Below are 18,826 nucleotides of genomic sequence, written 5' to 3' on the forward strand. Positions count from 1 at the left end.
CCGCCGAGCTTGCATGAAGAGAGTTATGAATGTGGATGAAGCGAAGGAAGTATGCAGAGATCGTGGCAAGTAGAAAGAGGTAGTCTCTGCCTACCCCTCTTTCTACTTGCCACTTGTATGTATGTAGAATAACTACAACCTTTATAAGCGGACTAGTCTAACTATATTTAAGAGGGCGTGGGTTCAGCTATAGACGGCCTCTGTTGTGGCGCAGCGGTAGTACGCACTGTCTGTGACACCGGAGGTCCTGGGTTCGAATACCGACCAGGGCATGAGGAGAAAAGGACATTTTTATGATTGGCCTGGGTCTTGGATGTTTATCTATATACGTATTTATTATAAAATACAGTATTGTTGAGTTAGTATCTCGTAACACAAGTCTCGAACTTACTTCGAGGATAACTTAATCTGTGTAATATGTCCCGTATGTCCATATTTATTTATTTATAGACACGAGATCCAGCAAGTAGCCACCGTAGGATAGCGAGCGGATAATTTGGTGAGCGCTGTAGTAGTCCAAATACGAAGACGCGGGGCGCTCGCACACGCTTTTGTAGGGCTCCCGGGCTCCGAACAGGGGCTCAGGGGAGTCTGCAGCGGCACGACGTCACAACATATGGGAAGGATTTGTAGCCATTTTGAAATTAAAACCTTGTATGGTTACTGCTATTTAATATGAGTAAACTTTATATTTTGTCGAGGAAGTAAATTTGAAAAGTACAAAATATATCTGGCACTTTGATGTAATGAATATCATGTATACAGAAATTGCATTCTTTTTTTTTATGAAACGAATACTTAAGCTCATTTTGTTCAGATATGGCACAAAAAAGTTAAATTTGTAATTCCATCATTAAGCCATGGAGCTGAATGTTTGGCCTTTCAGTCTTTTCGAAACTATTGGCTCTGTCTACCCCTTGACAATATGTATGTAAGACAGATATAGGCTAGGCGTATGCACACACCACATGTAGTTCATTGCTATAATTGTAACATGAAAAATTCTGCTCAAGTGAACATTCTATCCGTCTAAGGCCTATCAGTCTTTCAAGACTGCTGGCTCTGTCTGCCCCGCAAGGGATAAAGACGTGATTATAGGAATGAATGAATGAAGAAACATTCTATACTGACGAACTAGTTAGGGTGCACCCGTGTCTATTATGAAATAGCACTATTAAGTGGTCACCGATTACGCCATGTGTCGTCACGTCATTAGGCGTTATTGGAACAAGTGACGTCACTACGACAGCTGGAACAAATCTATCTTTGATTGACGCTAGGTGGCGCTGTAAGAGGCATCAAGTTTGATTAAAATTGATGATTATCTTGTGTTAGGGCGTTTTGTTTGCATGCTGTTAACGATTACTAAACTTCGTGATGAATTTAACAAAAGTTTGGTTTAACAATCCTTACGTTAATACTTACGCTAATTACTTACGTTAATTTAACGCGTGGCTTTTAGATTTTTCGTTCTATAATTATGCTAACTTCCATCCTGTTAAAGAGTTTATTATAAGTCGTTAGTTTTTGTATAAGTTCAATTCGTGAAAACGTTACAAAGAAATTATAACAAACACATTTTCACAATCTACTCGTATAAATATACTTATTTGGTGTGAATGAAATCTGAAACAGTAACAGCAATTTATTTTGCACATTAATAAATCTTGCGAAGTATCAGTTACAGAAACAAGTAATTACGGGTGTGTATAGCAAAAAAAAAATTGTATCAATTATACGTTTACTTCCCCCCATAAACCGCAGTAAGACGTATTCAACCGTGGTTTAATTGGTCGTAACTCACTGTTTTGTTAGCGAACTGACAGAGCTGTTTTAGGCGTTGTATGAACCAAGAATAAAAGTGAACATACATACATATAATCACGTCTATATCCCTTGTGGTGTAGACAGGGCCAACATTCTTGTAAAGAACGATAGGCCACGTTCAGCTGTTTGGCTTAATGATGGAGTTGAGATTGTAGTTATTCGAGTTTTTAATGGAGTAGTTGTCAATGATGAGATGATCAATGATCATTCATAGTTTCGTCATGTCCGCCTGTCTCTCAAAACTGTCCAATTGCAGCTCAGTTCTAAGATATATGTACATATATATATATATATATATATATATATATATATATATATCTTAGCTAAGAGCATAATGTAGTGTTAAATTATTTTTATGCCGTGTGGTTCTCGGTACTTAAAAAGAAAAGGACCACTCCTTCTCTTATCCCTGGATATAGTGAAAGGCGACTAAGAAATAAGCTTAGCTTTGGGATGGGATTCTTCTTTTAGACGATGGGCTAGCAACCTGCCACTACTTGAATCTCAATTCTATCACAAAGCCTTATAGCTGAACGTGGCCATTCAGTCTTTTCAAGACTGTCAGCGTCTACGTCGCAAGGGATATAGACGTGATTATATGTATGTATGTATGTAGAGTGATTCAAGAGGAAGGTTTATATGTTTAAATGCTACCCATGCGAAGCCGGGTCGGCTCGCTAGTATAAGATGTTACAACCAAATCGATAAAAAGGAGGTAAAGCAACTATAATCCTATAAAATCACTAGCTGTGCCCGCGACTTCGCGTGGAATAGTTATTTTGGGCATCATTGAGACCCTTACGGATGAATAATTTACCCCGTTTTTTTCACATCCTCCATTATTTCTTCGCTCCTAATAGTTGCAGCGTGATGTTATATAGCCTAAAGCCTTCCTCGATAAATGGTCTATTCAACAAAAAAATATTTTTTTCAATTCGAACCAGTAGTTCCTGAGATTAGCGCATTCAAAAAAACAAACTCTTCAGCTTTATAATATTAGTATAGATAACACAAGCCTTCCTCAGCTACGGGCAATAAATTGAGCGGAAATGGCGTTTTCATATTATAACCAATTTGGCGATGTAATGTGTTTTTGTTTTGCGATGCCTGATAACGCTGATTCATGGGTTAGCATTCGTTTGGGAGATGAGTATGTAACATACACACACATACATATTTGGACAGATCACGCGTACTCATTTATCGTGCTAGGGTAACGAGTAAGATCTACAAATCAAAGGTGAAAAACCTTTTTGTATGTATGTATGTTTAAAAAGTAATAATTTTTGGAATACTCGTCTAATTTTGATGAAATTTAAAAGGTATATAGGATCTGTCAATGGAATTTTCAAGTTCGTAGGCCAACAAAATCGGTTCGGTCGTTTTTGAGATAACATAAACATAACAACAACCCCGCAAGGAGCCAACAGTCATCAAAAGACTCCTTTTACGTCTCCTTTTACGACATCCATGGGAAAGAGATGGAGTGGTCCTATTCTTCTTATTTATTGATCCTGGCACCAACCACACGGCATAGATAAGATATGTACAGTTTTGTAAAATATCAGTGTTCGTGAGGTCTAAATTCTGCGCGAATGACTAGTTTATTTGTTAAGAGTAATTGCCTATCGAACATACACACATTTGGACATATTTTCCTCCTTCTGGCTTTAGTTCCGGTTGCATCCTCACCACTCTGGAGAGGAGCACGGGGTATGCATTTGACCATGGATCCTGGATTGGGTGAGTCAGGTTTTTACACGACGCGACTCCCGTCTGAAGTCGACAACCTTTGCTTCAAACCTGTATTGGACCGATCATGGTTACACATCCCGAATGTGCAGGTTTCCTCACGATGTTTTCCCCCACCGTAAGAGTATCGGTTAGTATTAGAAATTAACGAATCATAAAAATCTACTTAATTGATGAACATACATACATACATACACGTGGTCACGTCTATATTCCTTGCGGGGTAGACAGAGCCAACAGTCTTGAAAAGACTGAATGTTCACGTTTAGCTATTTGGCTTAATGATAGAATTGAGATTCAAATAGTGACAGGTTGCTAGCCCATCGCCTTAAAAATAATCCGAAGTTTGTAAGCATATCCCTTAGTCGCCTTTTACGACATCCATGGGAAAGAGATGGAGATGGTCCTATTCTTTTTTGTGTTGGTGCCGGGAACCACACGGCATAATAATTAATGAATAACATAATATTGCCCAAATCACACTGAGCTCGTCAATACAGTAAGAAAATATTAAGAAGAGGAAGAATTAATAGATAAACCTACTAATACACGCTTACCATAATCAAACCGGGGACGTCTTGGTGGAAGGTAAGGTCAAGCGATTCCTATACATTGTATTTCTCACTAGTGGCCCGCCCCGGCTTCGCACGGGTGGACATATTTTTGTGTTTTATATTTTGAAATAAATTAATTTCAAAACAAATTTATGCCTATGTCACTTTTGAAGGTCTATTCTATATCTGTGCCAAATTTTATCAAAATCGGACCAGTAGTTTTTGAGTTTATTCCACACAAACATACAAAAATACAAATCTTTCCTCTTTATTATTAGTGTGGATAACGTAGAATATAATTTTAATTTACATAAATGCCAGAGACTTGGTTCTATAACGTGTTACAAAAATTTTAATAATTTAACATGTGTTATTTCAAATTGAGATAAATTTTAATAAAATCATAAAGTAATACACAAAAAATATTGACTCACGATAGCAAACAATGAAACGAAACCAAACAGTAAGCGCGCGGAAGTTGAAATATGAAAAGAATTAAAATTTGGATCACGGAGTTTGAAAATATGGAAACATGACTGAAAATATTTACATTTTTTATTATATTTATTTATAATATCACAATTTATGAAACAAATTGTTTATAAATGTGAAATTTGGTTTGTTTGTCCATTTATCACGTGAAAATCCTCGATCTCCATTTAAATTTTCATACATTTAGGTATATAGTGAATTACAAATATGTGTTATTGTACATAATTACTTTCAAAAAAGAACATAGAGTACTTTTCATACTGGCGGAGACGCGGGCGAAAGCTAGTAATATATATGAAATTTTCTTAACTTTCCATATAGATAATGCAATTGTACAGTTTAGCGTGTTCATTATTAAAATATAAATTAAAAAAAGAAACACAAATGGTTTGAAAGTCTGTGACCAAAACAAAATGCGGAAAAATTGCAAGCAAAATAAAAATAACGTAAAATTAAAGCTAGCGTAATATCACACGTATAAAGGGAACAATTTCCTATTGCCTCAGGGCTTCTAAGCCGAAAGACAAACAAAGGGATTTTTCTATGTATCTCTTTGGGCCAAGGCGGACTTGCTACTTTTATTTGTAATCGATTTTAATGTTTTGGTTGAATAGCTATGAAGCTGACGATTTCATTTATTTTGTAACTAGCGACCCGCCCCGGCTTCGCACGGGTGCAAAATTCGGAAAAAATTATACATAAAAACCTTCCTCTTGAATCACTCTACCTGTTACAAAAAACCGCATCAAAATCCTTTGCGTAATTTTAAAGATTTAAGCATACAGACAAACAGACAAAAACGACTTTGTTTTATACTATGTAGTGATTAAGTCACGTGTGGTTTCAGGTACCAATAAAAAAGAATAGGACCACTCCATCTCGTTGCCATGGATGTCGTAAAACGCGACTAAGGGAAAGGCTTGCTTGTGATTATATTAGTTGGGATTCTTCTAGTAGCCAATGGGCTAGCAACCTGACACTATTTGAATCTCAATTCTATCATTAGGCCAAACAGCTAAACGTGGTCTATCAGTATTTTGAAGACTGTTGGCTCTGTCTACCCCGGAAGGGATATAGACGTGATTATATGTATGTTTGTTTGTAATTAAAACATCAAAAGTAGTCCAATGAAAGAGACGTACTCTTTCGTCTCTAATTCTAACAAATTTTATGAATGCTGAAACTTGGTACAAATATAGTTGAGACCTTGGTTAAGGGCTATTCTTTAATAGAAGAATAGGAAGTTAGAATAAAAGAAAATAATGGAATCTCAATTCTATCAATTTATCAGGACGTCCTGGTAAAGGGTCAGGTCCAATGTACCCGAAACCGGCGAGCTTGCATGAAGAGAGTTATGAATGTGGATGAAGCGAAGGAAGTATGCAGAGATCGTGGCAAGTGGAAAGAGGTAGTCTCTGCTTACCCCTCCGGGAAAGAGGCGTGATTTTATGTATGTGTATGTATGTATCATGTCAGTTGGCTCTGTCTTCCCCGCAAGGGATATAGACGTGACAATATGTATGTATGTAATGGCACCCGCTTCGTGGTATGTAAAAGTGTCCCGTCTGCCTCGCCTCTTTGTTTTTGTCTGTACTTTGATGTATTACACGTCGCGTCTCTCGGACGTCCTACTGACACGTGCGCTAACCGCGGATTGTCGCAAGATTATCTGCCTACATACATGCATATGGTCACGTCTATATCCCTTGTGGGGTAGACAGAGCCAACAGTCTTGAAAAGACTGATAGGCCACGTTCAGCTGTTTGGCTTAATGATAGAATTGAGATTCAAATAGTGACAGTAGGTTGCTAGCATATTGTCTAAAAAAACAATCCCAAGTTAGTAAGCCTATCCCTTAGTCGCCTTTTGCGACATCCATGGGAAAGAGATGAAGTGGTGTTATTCTTTTTTGTATTGAGCCGGGAACCACACGGCATTTATAATCTTTCTACTTACATACACTTTTTTATTGCGAAAGGGTGGGGATAGACTTATTTTCATTACTGTTTTAGGTGTATACTATTTGAGTTGTTAATTTTTATTAAACTTTTGTGTCTTTGTGTTAATATTCCGATACTTATCTAAACATTGGATAACTTTTTTTTGTGACTATAAATTTTTTGAAAACATCTTAACTACTTTTTTGGAACTAAACTTTAAGTAAAAATAATTTAATTAAATTACGAAATGTTATTATATGATATTTATCGTAATTAAAAAATAATAAAAACATGCCAAAATGTTCGTTTATCAGTCGTTATTCCGTTATCATTAACGACTGAATCTAACGAATTTTCGATAAATCGTTAATCTTATCAGTGTAATTTATTGATAAAATAAGCATTAGTACTGATAATACACTCCATTACTAGGATTAGGAATTGTTTTTTTACAACTAAGATAAAGATAAAGCTAATCATCTCGAGTATATAAACCTTTTAGGACATATTAACATCATTTCAAATATGTGTGATATTACATCTCACTAGCTTTAAGAAACAAAAAAAAATTGATAAAAATATTGATCTGAACTAAACGAAAAAGGGAAGAATTGTGTGTGAGTGCGTATCGGTAAGTAAGTTAACTGTAATAGAAAAAATGGTATCAGATTTTCGAAAGAAGAAACTGTTGCATGTCTACAATGCATTTTTTGACGCGAACCGAAGTGGCTCAATAGACAAAGCAGATTTCGAGTTTGCAATAACTAAGATTACAGCGAAAAGAGGTTGGAAACATGGCGATGAGAAACACACGATATTGAAAGAGAAGATGCTGAAGATCTGGGAGGGACTGCAGAGAGAAGCTGACGAGAATAATGACGGAGAAGTTAGCAAGGAAGAATGGATAGCTCTTTGGGACAAATACGCTAAGAATCCAACAAATGCAAGTGAATGGCAAAACGTTTATTGCAAATTAACATTTTGGCTGGAAGACACAAGTGGTGACGGTGAAATTGATGCCGAAGAGTTCTCAAGTTTGTATGAATCATTTGGATTAGACAGAGGAGAATCGATCGAGTGTTTTAACAAGATGGCTGGTGGCAGGAAGACGATAGATTGGGAGCATTTTCAACAGCTGTGGAAGGAGTACTTTGCGGCTGAAGACAAGGAAAAACCTGGCAATTTTATATTTGGATGTTACGTGTGTAGTATTAACCCAAACTCCCATTCTCATTCACATTCACATTGATGTTTTATTATTTTTATATTTTAAGCTAGTTTACCGTAATTTCTCTCATTTTTCTCAGTTTTATGAATTTCGATGTTTTGGATTAACAGATGTTGAGAAGTGGCAGAATAAAATCATGTAATTTATAGTTACATCACCGATTTTAAATAACGCACTAGGTTTAGTAATATTTGATTAGGATCCATCATCTATTTATTATCTTCTTATATTAATAAATGCGATCATGTTCTTAAACAGATTAAAATAAACATAACCATTGTTTTGACGTTTTCACCTAAACCATGCTTTCCTCCATTTTTTTAAAACTAATAAGGTAGATGATAAGATCGATAATTTCACTTTCATAATTTCCATGTAACATGGACTATGTTATGTCGAAACAAGCTAAATTGTATTATAAGGCTGAAAAAAGAATTCTTATTTTCGCAGTAACTATTTGTATAACGTGTTCGTTCGCTAAGCATACAAATTTGTCTGTATTGTTTGCGTAAGATATTATTGATAAAAATAAACTCGACAGTTTTATTTATTAATATATAGTTAACATAATTAGCGTGGTTATTTTGACGGGAGACTAACGCCAGGGGAAAGTATATTTAGTTTAGTAGGCCGGTTCATAGTGCTCAAGAAAAATGACATTTACCTAGTGATTCTACTCTGATCTGAGCTAGATTAGGTTTATCTTGAAACGGGATTAGACGAAGTCGCTTCGTGCAGTTACTTGACTTACAGAAGCGTTTTTTAATGACATTTTATTTTAACAATTATGACGTTCTCAAGGCAGCGATAGGAATGGTTATATAACACATCATCCCTAATTGATAACAAAAATATGGATTGGAAAATATATTTATTTATTTATTTGAACTTCATTGCACAAAATACAAATGTATAGCACAATTGGCGGACTTAATGCTAAAAGCATTATCTACCAGTCAACCATTGGGTCTAAAGAACTTATATTGTAACTGTAAAATGTCTAAGAAAGGATTTTACAACATCTCCTTAGTACTCCATAGATTTTGACGGCATCTGTGGCGTAGTGGTAGCGCTTGTCTGCGATATAGTATCTCCCGAGTTCGAATCCCGACCAGGGCATGATGAGGAATTAAATTTTTCTTATTGACCTAGGTGTTGAATGTTTAATACATATTTATGTATTTATTACAAAATATAGTAGGTATCGTTGAGTTAATATATCGTAATACAAGTCGCGAACTTACTTCAAGGCTAACTCAATCTGTGTAATTTGTCCCGTATATATTTATTTATTCATATAACAAATCCTCTTAAGTTTTAACGTGTGCACGCATTTCCTTGCCCTGATGGACTATAAAAGTTTTCGCTAATCGCGCGTGATACCGGCCATTACCGCTGTGACGAGTGAGTGCGCCCCCGTATCTATTAAGACCGCTATAATGATAATTATTATCATTAATTCCGTTTGATATAAAGCAGGAGGGAAAATGAGAAAGTTAATGACGTGTTATGATGTGAAACGACTGTGCGTTCTTTGGCGAAGAAGAGGAAGGGCTATAATGATAAATCTGACTTGCACTGATTTAAATTATGGTTTGTCCATCTCAGATTATCTATTTTCCATTTTTTATATACCGAATCCCGTTAGCATTTAGTACTATGAAGCTTTATCTAATGAAGCTTTTTGCAATAGATAACCGGTCACTCTATGAATCGTAATTCCATCACTAAGCAATACTTAACAATAAAGTTTGGCTTAATGATGGAATGTGTTCACTTTATAAAGACAAAGCAGGCTCTGTCTGCCCCGTAGGATAAAGATATATATATGTATGTATAACTTTAAGGCTTAGTAAAGTTTTGAATGAATATGCGACCCATACCACTGTTCTAATTTCAAACTAATAATATTATATGTTTGTTTGTATCTTCTATTATACATTCTATTTCCAATAAAAAAAAGAATAGGACCACTATTTGGACTACTACAGAGTAGCCCAAAGGCGGAGGGTGTGCGCGCGCGCTTTTATAGGGCTCCGGGGCTGTGAAGAGGGGCGCGGGGGAGACAGCAGCGTCATGACGTCACAAGTTCGGCTCCTTTACATTATCACCTGAGAGTGTCACTGATTGTATTTTTATTGATGTCTTTTAAGGGCCAATTTGCAGCCCGAGGTTAACTACTTATATAGCCTAGGTGATTTGCCAAGGTAGTTTTTACATAGATATAAAGATCAAGTCTATATTCCATGCGCGGTAAACACAGTCAACAAACAGTCTAGAAAAAACTGATAGGCCACGTTCAGCTGTCGGCTTGATGATAGAATTGAGATTCAAATAGTGACACGTTGTTAGCCTATCGCCTAAAAGAAGAATCCCAAGTTTATAAGTCTATCCCGCCTTTTACGACATCCGTGAGTAAGAGATGGGAGTGGTCCTATTCTTTTTTTCTTTTGATGCCGGGAACCACACGGTAGGTAGTTTTTGAATAGAGTAACCGTCGTCTGACCTCCGCGTCACCATTATAATAAATGAATATATACGGGACAAATTATACAGATTGAGTTAGCCTCGAAGTAGGTTCGAGACTTGTGTTACGAGATACTTACTCAACGATACTGTATTTTATAATAAATACTTACGTATATAGATTAGTATTTATTATTACATTTTTAGACAGACCAACACCTATAACTACCAGTTAAGCCTCTTAATAATAGTTTGATTGTACACACGTCATCAAGATTAAAAAATGTTTACTTACTGTGAAACATTAGCCGATTTAATAGATAAATAATAATTATTAATATCCTTAATCATATTATCAGTTAGATATTGCATTTGCGTAAATGAAAAGGAGATACTAAGTAGGTACGTTCATGATCAAATTAAGGACGTCCTGGTAAAGGGTCAGGTCAAAAGTAACCGAAACCGCCGAGCTTGCATGAAGAGAGTTATGAATGTGGATGAAGCGAAGGAAGTATGCAGAGATTGTGGCAAGTGGAAAGAGGTAGTCTCTGTCTGAGTTGGGATTCTTTTTTAGGCGATGGGCTAGCAACTGTCACTATTTGAATCTCAATTCTATTATTAAGCCAAATAAGTGAACGTGGCCATTCAGTCTTTTCAAGACTGTTGGCTCTGTCTACCCCGCAAGGGATATAGATGTGACCATATGTATGTATGTTATAGGTAGGTATATTAGTATGTTCCTGATCACTTAATGCGTAAACATTGATCGATAATATTTACAAAGAACACAAAACAAATAGAATAGCCGAGCTTGTATGAAGAGAGTTATGAATGTGGATGAAGCGAAGGAAGTATGCAGAGATCGTGGCAAGTGGAAAGAGGTAGTCTCTGCCTACCCCTCCGGGAAAGAGGCGTGATTTTATGTATGTATGAATGTATATAACACAAAACAAAACTGCCTCAGACGCATCATCATTTTAGTCTGCCAAATGTACCACACAATGGAAATTACTACCATTCACAGAGTGACGAACACACAGCAATCAAGTAGTTAATATATGGTGCAATAAAAAATTCTATAAGCACAGACAATTGGCAAATGAGTGACGGCCCTAGGACGCCGGCGGCGCATCCCTATGCTATTAGAAGATCCCTTTTATCGCATTAGGCGTCGCGGATGTAGGAATGAGTGAAGCTGATAGTTGGATGTGGTTAATTTATATTTTTTAACTAGCTGTGCCCGCGACTTCGTCCGCGTGGAATAGTTGTTTTGGGCATCATTGAAGCCCTCAAGGATGAATAATTTTCCCCGTATTTGTTCACATTTTCCATTATTTTTTCGCTCCTAAAAGTTGCAGCGTGATGTTATATAGCCTATAGCCATCCTCGATAAATGGTCTATTTGACACAAAAATAATTAGAACCAGTAGTTCCTGAGGTTAGCGCGTTCAAAAAAACAAACAAACAAACTCATCAGCGTTATACTATTAGTACAGATAATTTATTTTAATGCCGTGTAGTTCTCGGCACAGTAGAATAGGGCCGTTCTGTATCTTACCACGGATGCCATAAAAGGCATCTTCAGGAAATGCTCCAATGCCATCTCGTTCCCATGGATGTCGTAAAAGGTGACTAAGGGATAGGCTTACAAACTTGGGATTCTTTTTTTAGGCGATAGGCTAGCAACCTATCGCTATTTGAATCTCAATTCTATCATCAAGCCAAAAAGCTGAACGTGGATTATCAGTTTCTGCAAGACTGTAGGATCTGTCTACCCCGTAAGGAATAGACGTGTGTGTGTGATATGTATGTGTATAGGACCTAATATTTTTTAAGACTTCTATTCTTTAATCAATATGTAGGTAAATTTCTGAGAAGAAACAATATTACACTTCAATTAACAAATAAAATTATATTTAAATTATATATGTAGAAAAAAAAGCCGCATCCGATTAACAACTCCGTGTGTCAAGGGTGTGCCTGCGACTGTGACTGATGTACTTTATCTGTCAGCTAGCCGCTGTGGTCCCCTGCAGGCCAGACAAACGTATGTACCACAACATGTTAGTCAACTTGCTCATGTATTTTAAAACCAAACTCTAATCTATCATCGTTGATGGTCGAACGAAGGTGCCCGACTATTATCATGTACATGCAACAAGCATGCCGCATCATAAAATTGGTCTGTTTGTTAAGGGTGTACCTGCAAATCTTACTGATGTACTTTATCTGTCAGCTAGCCGCTGTGGCCCCAACACTGTGGTCTATACAACATGTTAACAACACCAATTTTTACTCTTACTCTTTTACTGTACAAACTGTCCGTCTATGGAATGCTCTCCCTGTCGATATCAGGAAAGCCCAGACTATTAATAGTTTCAAAAATCTCGTTAGGTCTCATTATCTTTCTACTCTATCGTAAGTATATGTTATTATTATGTATTTATCTGTATTTATGCGTATTAGCTTATTATATTATTATAATAAGCTACATTTATTTATTATTAGCTTGCATGAAGAGAGTTTAGAATGTGGATGAAGCGAAGGAAGTATGCAGAGATCGTGGCAAGTGGAAAGACGTAGTCTCTGCCTACCCCTCCGGGAAAGAGACGTGATTTTATGTATGTATTATGCGTATTTACATACATACATACATATGGTCACGTCTATATCCCTTGCGGGGTAGACAGAGCCAACAGTCTTGAACAGACTGAATGGCCACGTTCAGCTATTTGGCTTAATGATAGAACTGAGATTCAAATAGTGACAGGTTGCTAGCCCATCGCCTAAAAGAGGAATCCTAAGTTTATAAGCCTATCCTTTAGTCGCCTTTTACTACATCCATGGGAAAGAGATGGAGTGGTCCTATTCTTTTTTGTAATGGTGCCGGGAACCACACGGCAATTATGCGTATTTGTATGTATTATATATAGATATATATATATTCTGTGTGCATTTTATTATGTTCAAACATTTATTTATCTTGTTCTGCGCCAACGCCGATCTCCTGTTTGGTTTCCTTCCACTCAAAGGTTGACTGGAAGAGATTGCATTAGCGATAAGTCCGCCTTTGTACCATCTCTATCTGTTCTGTGCTGTTTTGTATGTTTTATTCTTATCGTGAAATAAAGAGTTTTCTCTATCTATTTATCTATCATGTTAGGCAACTTGCTTATTGATTTTATAACGAAATTCTATTGCCGTGTGGTTTATTTATTAAAAACTTTATTGCATAAAAAATGTACAAAAGACGGAATTAGTGCCGTTTTGCATTCTTTATCAGTCAACCAGCTGACTGAACAGAAAAACTTTAATTTGGTGGTGTGATAAAGTGCACATGCATACTGGAAAATACATACATTACAAAAAAAAGCAAATACATACAAGATCCATAATATACATTAAACATACATGAAATATCAAATTAGGATGACCCATTATTGATCTGCCGAATAAAGAACCCCTTCACAGCATGTTTGAACGCAGAGCGACTAGGAGTTCTCCTAATCATTTCAGGAAGAGAATTCCAGAGCCTTACAGCCTGAACCTGGAAAGATTGGAAAGATGTGACATACATACATATGGTCACGTCTATATCCCTTGCGGGGTAGACAGAGCCAACAGGCTTGAAAAGACTGAATGGCCACGTTCAGCTATTTGGATTAATGATAGAATTGAGGTTTAAATAGTGACAGGTTGATAGCCCATCGCCTAACTAATAATCCCAAGTTTGTAAGCCTACCCCTTTTACGACATCCATGGGAAAGAGATGGAGTAGTCCTATTCTTTTTTGTATTGGTGCCGGGAACCACACGGCACCGCTGCCAACCGTCAACCCGCTGCCCTGGGCTTTAATCAGAATAGGATAGATATTTATTGACGTCACATAACTTAAATCGAATTAAACCTACTACCGATTCCAAAGCACATGCGTAGAAGAAACGACGGAACAAACTACACTGCAGCATTTTCACCGGACGTACAAATATAGATCAATCATATCGATCATGAAAATTTATTCAGTTGACAAAATCTGAAGGTTTCTTCATGATCTTACATGGCATATAATTATGATCGCATACTGTAATAAATATAACTAAGCTTTAACTAAAGATTACGTACTTCAGGAAGACGTGTGAATCACTTAGTTTTCTATGTGTCTTAAGATTATCACTTTAATGACGGGTGCATTAGAAATATTTATGACTAGCTGACCCGGCAAACGCTGTTTTGCCAATTATTTTTATATATTATTACGGAACCCTATTTTTTCCAAAATAAAATATATTCTATGTTACTCGTGGATAATCTAGCTTTCGAATGGTGAAAGAAATTTTTAAAATCGGTCCATTAGTTTTTGAGCCTATTCATTACAACCAAACAAACAAAGTTTTCCTCTTTATAATATTAGTGTAGATTAGTGAAGTCAGTCTCTTATCGTTTTTATAAGGACAATTTGACAGGTTTAATAAGAATAAAAGACTCCAATGACTGTTCCATATTTTGTTATATTTCTTTTTATGTGCTATAAAGAGTTTAGAAACAATCAAAGTAACAAAACAATGGAGCATGGATATATAATACCTCTCATTTAGTCCAAAACTTACTTTAAGGCTACTCGTAGCTAGATTAATATTAAATATCGTTTGTAATAAATAATCTCAAAAATTATTGCCCCCATTTTTTATAATTCAATAACAAGATGTTTGGTCTTTTATATAGGAACAAATATACATATATAGTCTCATAAACACATAATCCTCCTTTGAGTCACGCAGTTGGGTAAAAAGATGATAGTGTCATAAATATGTATATGCGTTAATATCAACACTCATCCGAAATGGTTCGGAGGATTTCTATTTATTATTTGCTAATAAATGGGTACTTGAAAACCATATTAAAACAAAACCTGGTGGTACTTATATCACACAAAGAATCACGTCTATATCCCTTGCGGGGTAGACAGAGACAATAATCTTGAAAATACTTAAGGCCACGTGCAGCTGTATAGCTTAATGATAGAATTGAGATTCCGATAGTGACAGATTGCTAGCCCATCGCCTAAAAGAAGAATCCAAAGTTGGTAAGCCTATCCCTTAGTCGCCTTTTACGATGTCCATCAGAAAGAGATGGAGTCGTCCTACCCTTTTTTCCAATGTTGCCGGGAACCACACGGCACTGGAATTTATAAAACGTTATCAAACACAGTTAAACCATCCACTTCAATCCCTCGTTTAGTCACTATGTGCCATTGGATCACTGTACCCCCGACGACAAACAACACAATCGCAACGTACACAAAGCCGCAATGCGGGCTTGATGCCACGATAAACATTGCGTCAAACTGATAACGAACCGCCGCCAGCGCATCCGATGACTATAAAAGAAAAAGACCAGAAAAAAAGTGCATTCATTCCAAAAAAATACATCTCCAAAATGGTGTCAGACTTCAGAAAGAAGAAACTACAGCATGTTTTTACCACGTTCTTTGATACGAACAAGAGTGGCAATATAGATAAGAAAGATTTCGAATTGGCCATAGACAATATTGCTAAACTACGCAAGTTTACATCTGGTGATGCTAAATATAACGAAGTCAAGACGACATTGCTGAAAATCTGGGACGGTCTGCAAAGTCGTGCTGATGCTGACAAAGATGGAGAAGTATCATTCGATGAATGGGTTTCTATGTGGGATGATTACGCGAAGAATCCCACGGCGGCTTTAGACTGGCAAAAGGATTACTGCAAGTTCATCTTTCAGTTGGAAGACGCTAGTAACGACGGGTCTATTGATAGCGAGGAGTTTTCATCTGTTTATGCATCATTTGGTTTGAACAAAAGCGATGCGGTTGCGGCTTTCCAGAAGATGTCCAAGGGCAAGTCTAGTGTCTCCTTTGCGGAGTTCCAAGAGCTCTGGAAGGAATATTTTACTTCTGAAGACGCGAGCGCGCCTGGTAATTTTATCTTCGGTAAAACCAGTTTCTAAATTTTTTGTAATTTATTCGAAGGCATGTGATTACGGTGATGTGATTTGATGATGTTCTGGGAAAGTCTGTGATTTTGGTTGGTAAGATATATATTTAGTGTAATTTAATAAATTCTTAATATTCATATATACCTATATTTCATTTTTTACTTCTATGTGACAAAAAGTGTGCATTTGTGCAATTGAACTTATTTATAAAATTCTCGTGTCACAATGTTCGTTCCAGTATTCCTCCGAAACGGCTTGACCGATTCTCATGAAATTATGTGAGCATATTGAGTAGGTCTGAGAATAGGTCAACATCATTTTTCATACCCCTTAGTGATAAGGGTTGTCCACGCTTAACATTTTTTTAAACTAGAAATTACTTAAAAATCTTTATATAGCAAAAAACATTTGCCGGGACACCTAGTTTTATATATACAAAAGTAAGTGTGTTTATTTGTTACATTTTCACGCGTCATCTACTGAACAAATCTTCTTGAAATTTTGCGTATCCTTTAATTTTGAGCCTCAAAAAGGACATACCTTTAAATCTGATAAATAACTAAAGTTTCCGTGGGATTTGCGAAAAACCTGTATTATTTTTTAGGTGGCACTAATTTCCCGCGAACGTAGCTGCGGTCAAAACTAGTACACTAATAAAACATGGGGAATCGAGTCTGTAACTGATAGAAAATGAACATGCATACCTACATGCATATAATGACGTCTTTATCCCTTACGTGGTAGACAGAGCCAAAAGTCTTGAAAACAATAATGAACATGAAATGATAAAATTGATTTTCAGCTAGGCATATATTGTTTAAAATGTTTAACCCCAAAATGAAGGGTTCTGTTAAAGTTATTGTCGTGAAACGGTTGATACATGCTTCCTTCTTATCTTAAGCTAGCGAGCCGCCCCGGCTTCGCACGGGTAGCTGGTAGTTATAGATATAAACATTTCGGAGAATAAACTTTCTTGAAAAAACATACAAACAATTTACTTTCGCATTTATAATATTAGTTGGGATTAAATAAGCATACATACACATAAACACGTCCATATTCCTTGCTGGGAAGACAGAGCCAACAGTCTTGAAAAGACTGATTGGCCACGTTCAGTTGTTTGGCTTAATGATAGAATTGAGATTCAAATAGTGACAGGTTGCTAGCCCATCGCCTTAAATCGCCTCTTACGACATCAATGGAAAGGAAAATAAAATGGAGGGTCTTGTAATTTTTAACATTGGTACCGGGAACCACACGGCCTTACATGGGATTAAATAAGACCTATACTTTACATAAATTCAAAGCTGTTATTACTATAACAGCTTTGAATTTATATAAAGTATTTAATATAAAGTAAATAATATAAAGTATTTATATATAATATAAATTATTTATATAAAGTATTATTACTATAACAGCTTTGAATTTATATAAAGTATTTGTATAAAGTATATATGTCTGATACATTTCACCTCAAGGAGCAAGTTGGAAACCCTGAGAGATTCTAGTTGTAATTATGATAATTTATTCTGAGAAAGCAAACTTCTCTCCTCCTGGATTGTCGGTGTATTTTTAAAGCTTCTTTCCGATATGGAAGCCTTACAAACACTAGGGTGTTGAAATTTTGTAAAGAGCCGTGTGGTTCCCGGCATCAATAGAAAAAAAATAAAAGGACCACTCTATTTCTTTCCCATGGATGTCGTAAAAGACGACTATGGGATAGGCTTATAAACTTGAGATTCTTCTTTTAGCCGACGTGCTAGCCACCTGACACTATTTGAATCTGAATTTTATCAATTAATTGTTGGCTTTGTCTACACCGTAAGGGATAAAGGTGTGATTATATGTCTGTATGTAAATCGGGGCAACTTTTTTCGCGTGATGTGAGTACAAACATACAGACAGACAGAAATTCTAAAAATCTAATTTTGATTTACTTTTATTTATTTATGTACTTACTTTTATTGGCACGAGATCAATATAGGGAATCTTTAAAAGACCCACAGAAGCCAAAATATACATACATACATATAATCACACCTCTTTCCCGGACGGGTAGGCTGAGACTACATCTTTCCACTTGCCACGATCTCTGCATACTTCCTTCGCTTCAAAATATATATATGTTAATTAATCTGCCATTACAGACTTAATCTAATGCGATAGTCTATGATTCTTAAAATCATTAATTTTGGTTTCTGTTGGTCTTTTTAAAGATCCTCCCTCCATATAGATTTTTTGCTAATATCTTATAAAGTACAGTCATCGGTCAGTTACTATTTCATTATACTATATCTTTGTTTATGGAGTATATAATCAATAGGATTTCATACCCTATCTATTTTCTTCCTCCTGGCTTTAGGGATTAAATCCAGGATTTAATCCATCTCTCTGGAGATGAGCCCGGGGTATGCCTTTGACCATGGATCCTGGATTGGGTGAGTCAGGTTTTTACACGAAGCGACTCGACCTGACCTCCGCTGGCTTCGCAGGTAAACCTAACCCTTATTGTATCCATGGTTGCTTATCCAGTCTGAATGTGCAGGTTACCACACGATGTTTTTCCTTTAAACTCCTTTTTCCTCGAC

At 36.3% G+C, this 18,826-nt stretch overlaps 2 protein-coding genes across 2 annotated transcripts; both read left to right on the plus strand.

The window, feature by feature from the left end:
• Positions 1–7,083: 7,083 nt before the first annotated feature.
• LOC106137468 (calexcitin-2) lies at positions 7,084–8,327 on the plus strand. Its single transcript, XM_013338302.2, has one exon. The coding sequence runs from the start codon at positions 7,224–7,226 to the stop codon at positions 7,812–7,814; it is 591 nt and encodes a 196-aa protein (XP_013193756.1). The 5' UTR covers positions 7,084–7,223; the 3' UTR covers positions 7,815–8,327.
• Positions 8,328–15,656: 7,329 nt separating this feature from the next.
• Positions 15,657–16,376, plus strand: LOC106137467 (calexcitin-2-like). Its single transcript, XM_013338301.2, has one exon. It carries the CDS (start codon positions 15,696–15,698, stop codon positions 16,245–16,247), a length of 552 nt encoding a protein of 183 aa, XP_013193755.1. The 5' UTR covers positions 15,657–15,695; the 3' UTR covers positions 16,248–16,376.
• The last annotated feature ends 2,450 nt before the right edge of the window (positions 16,377–18,826 follow it).

This window comes from Amyelois transitella, chromosome 17, assembly GCF_032362555.1.
Source record: "Amyelois transitella isolate CPQ chromosome 17, ilAmyTran1.1, whole genome shotgun sequence".
NCBI classification, from domain to species: domain Eukaryota; kingdom Metazoa; phylum Arthropoda; class Insecta; order Lepidoptera; family Pyralidae; genus Amyelois; species Amyelois transitella.

Coding starts and splice junctions, on each gene's coding strand:
- LOC106137468 (XM_013338302.2), top strand. CDS start 7,224: ATGGTATCAGATTTTCGAAAGAAGAAACTGTTGCATGTCTACAATGCA.
- LOC106137467 (XM_013338301.2), top strand. CDS start 15,696: ATGGTGTCAGACTTCAGAAAGAAGAAACTACAGCATGTTTTTACCACG.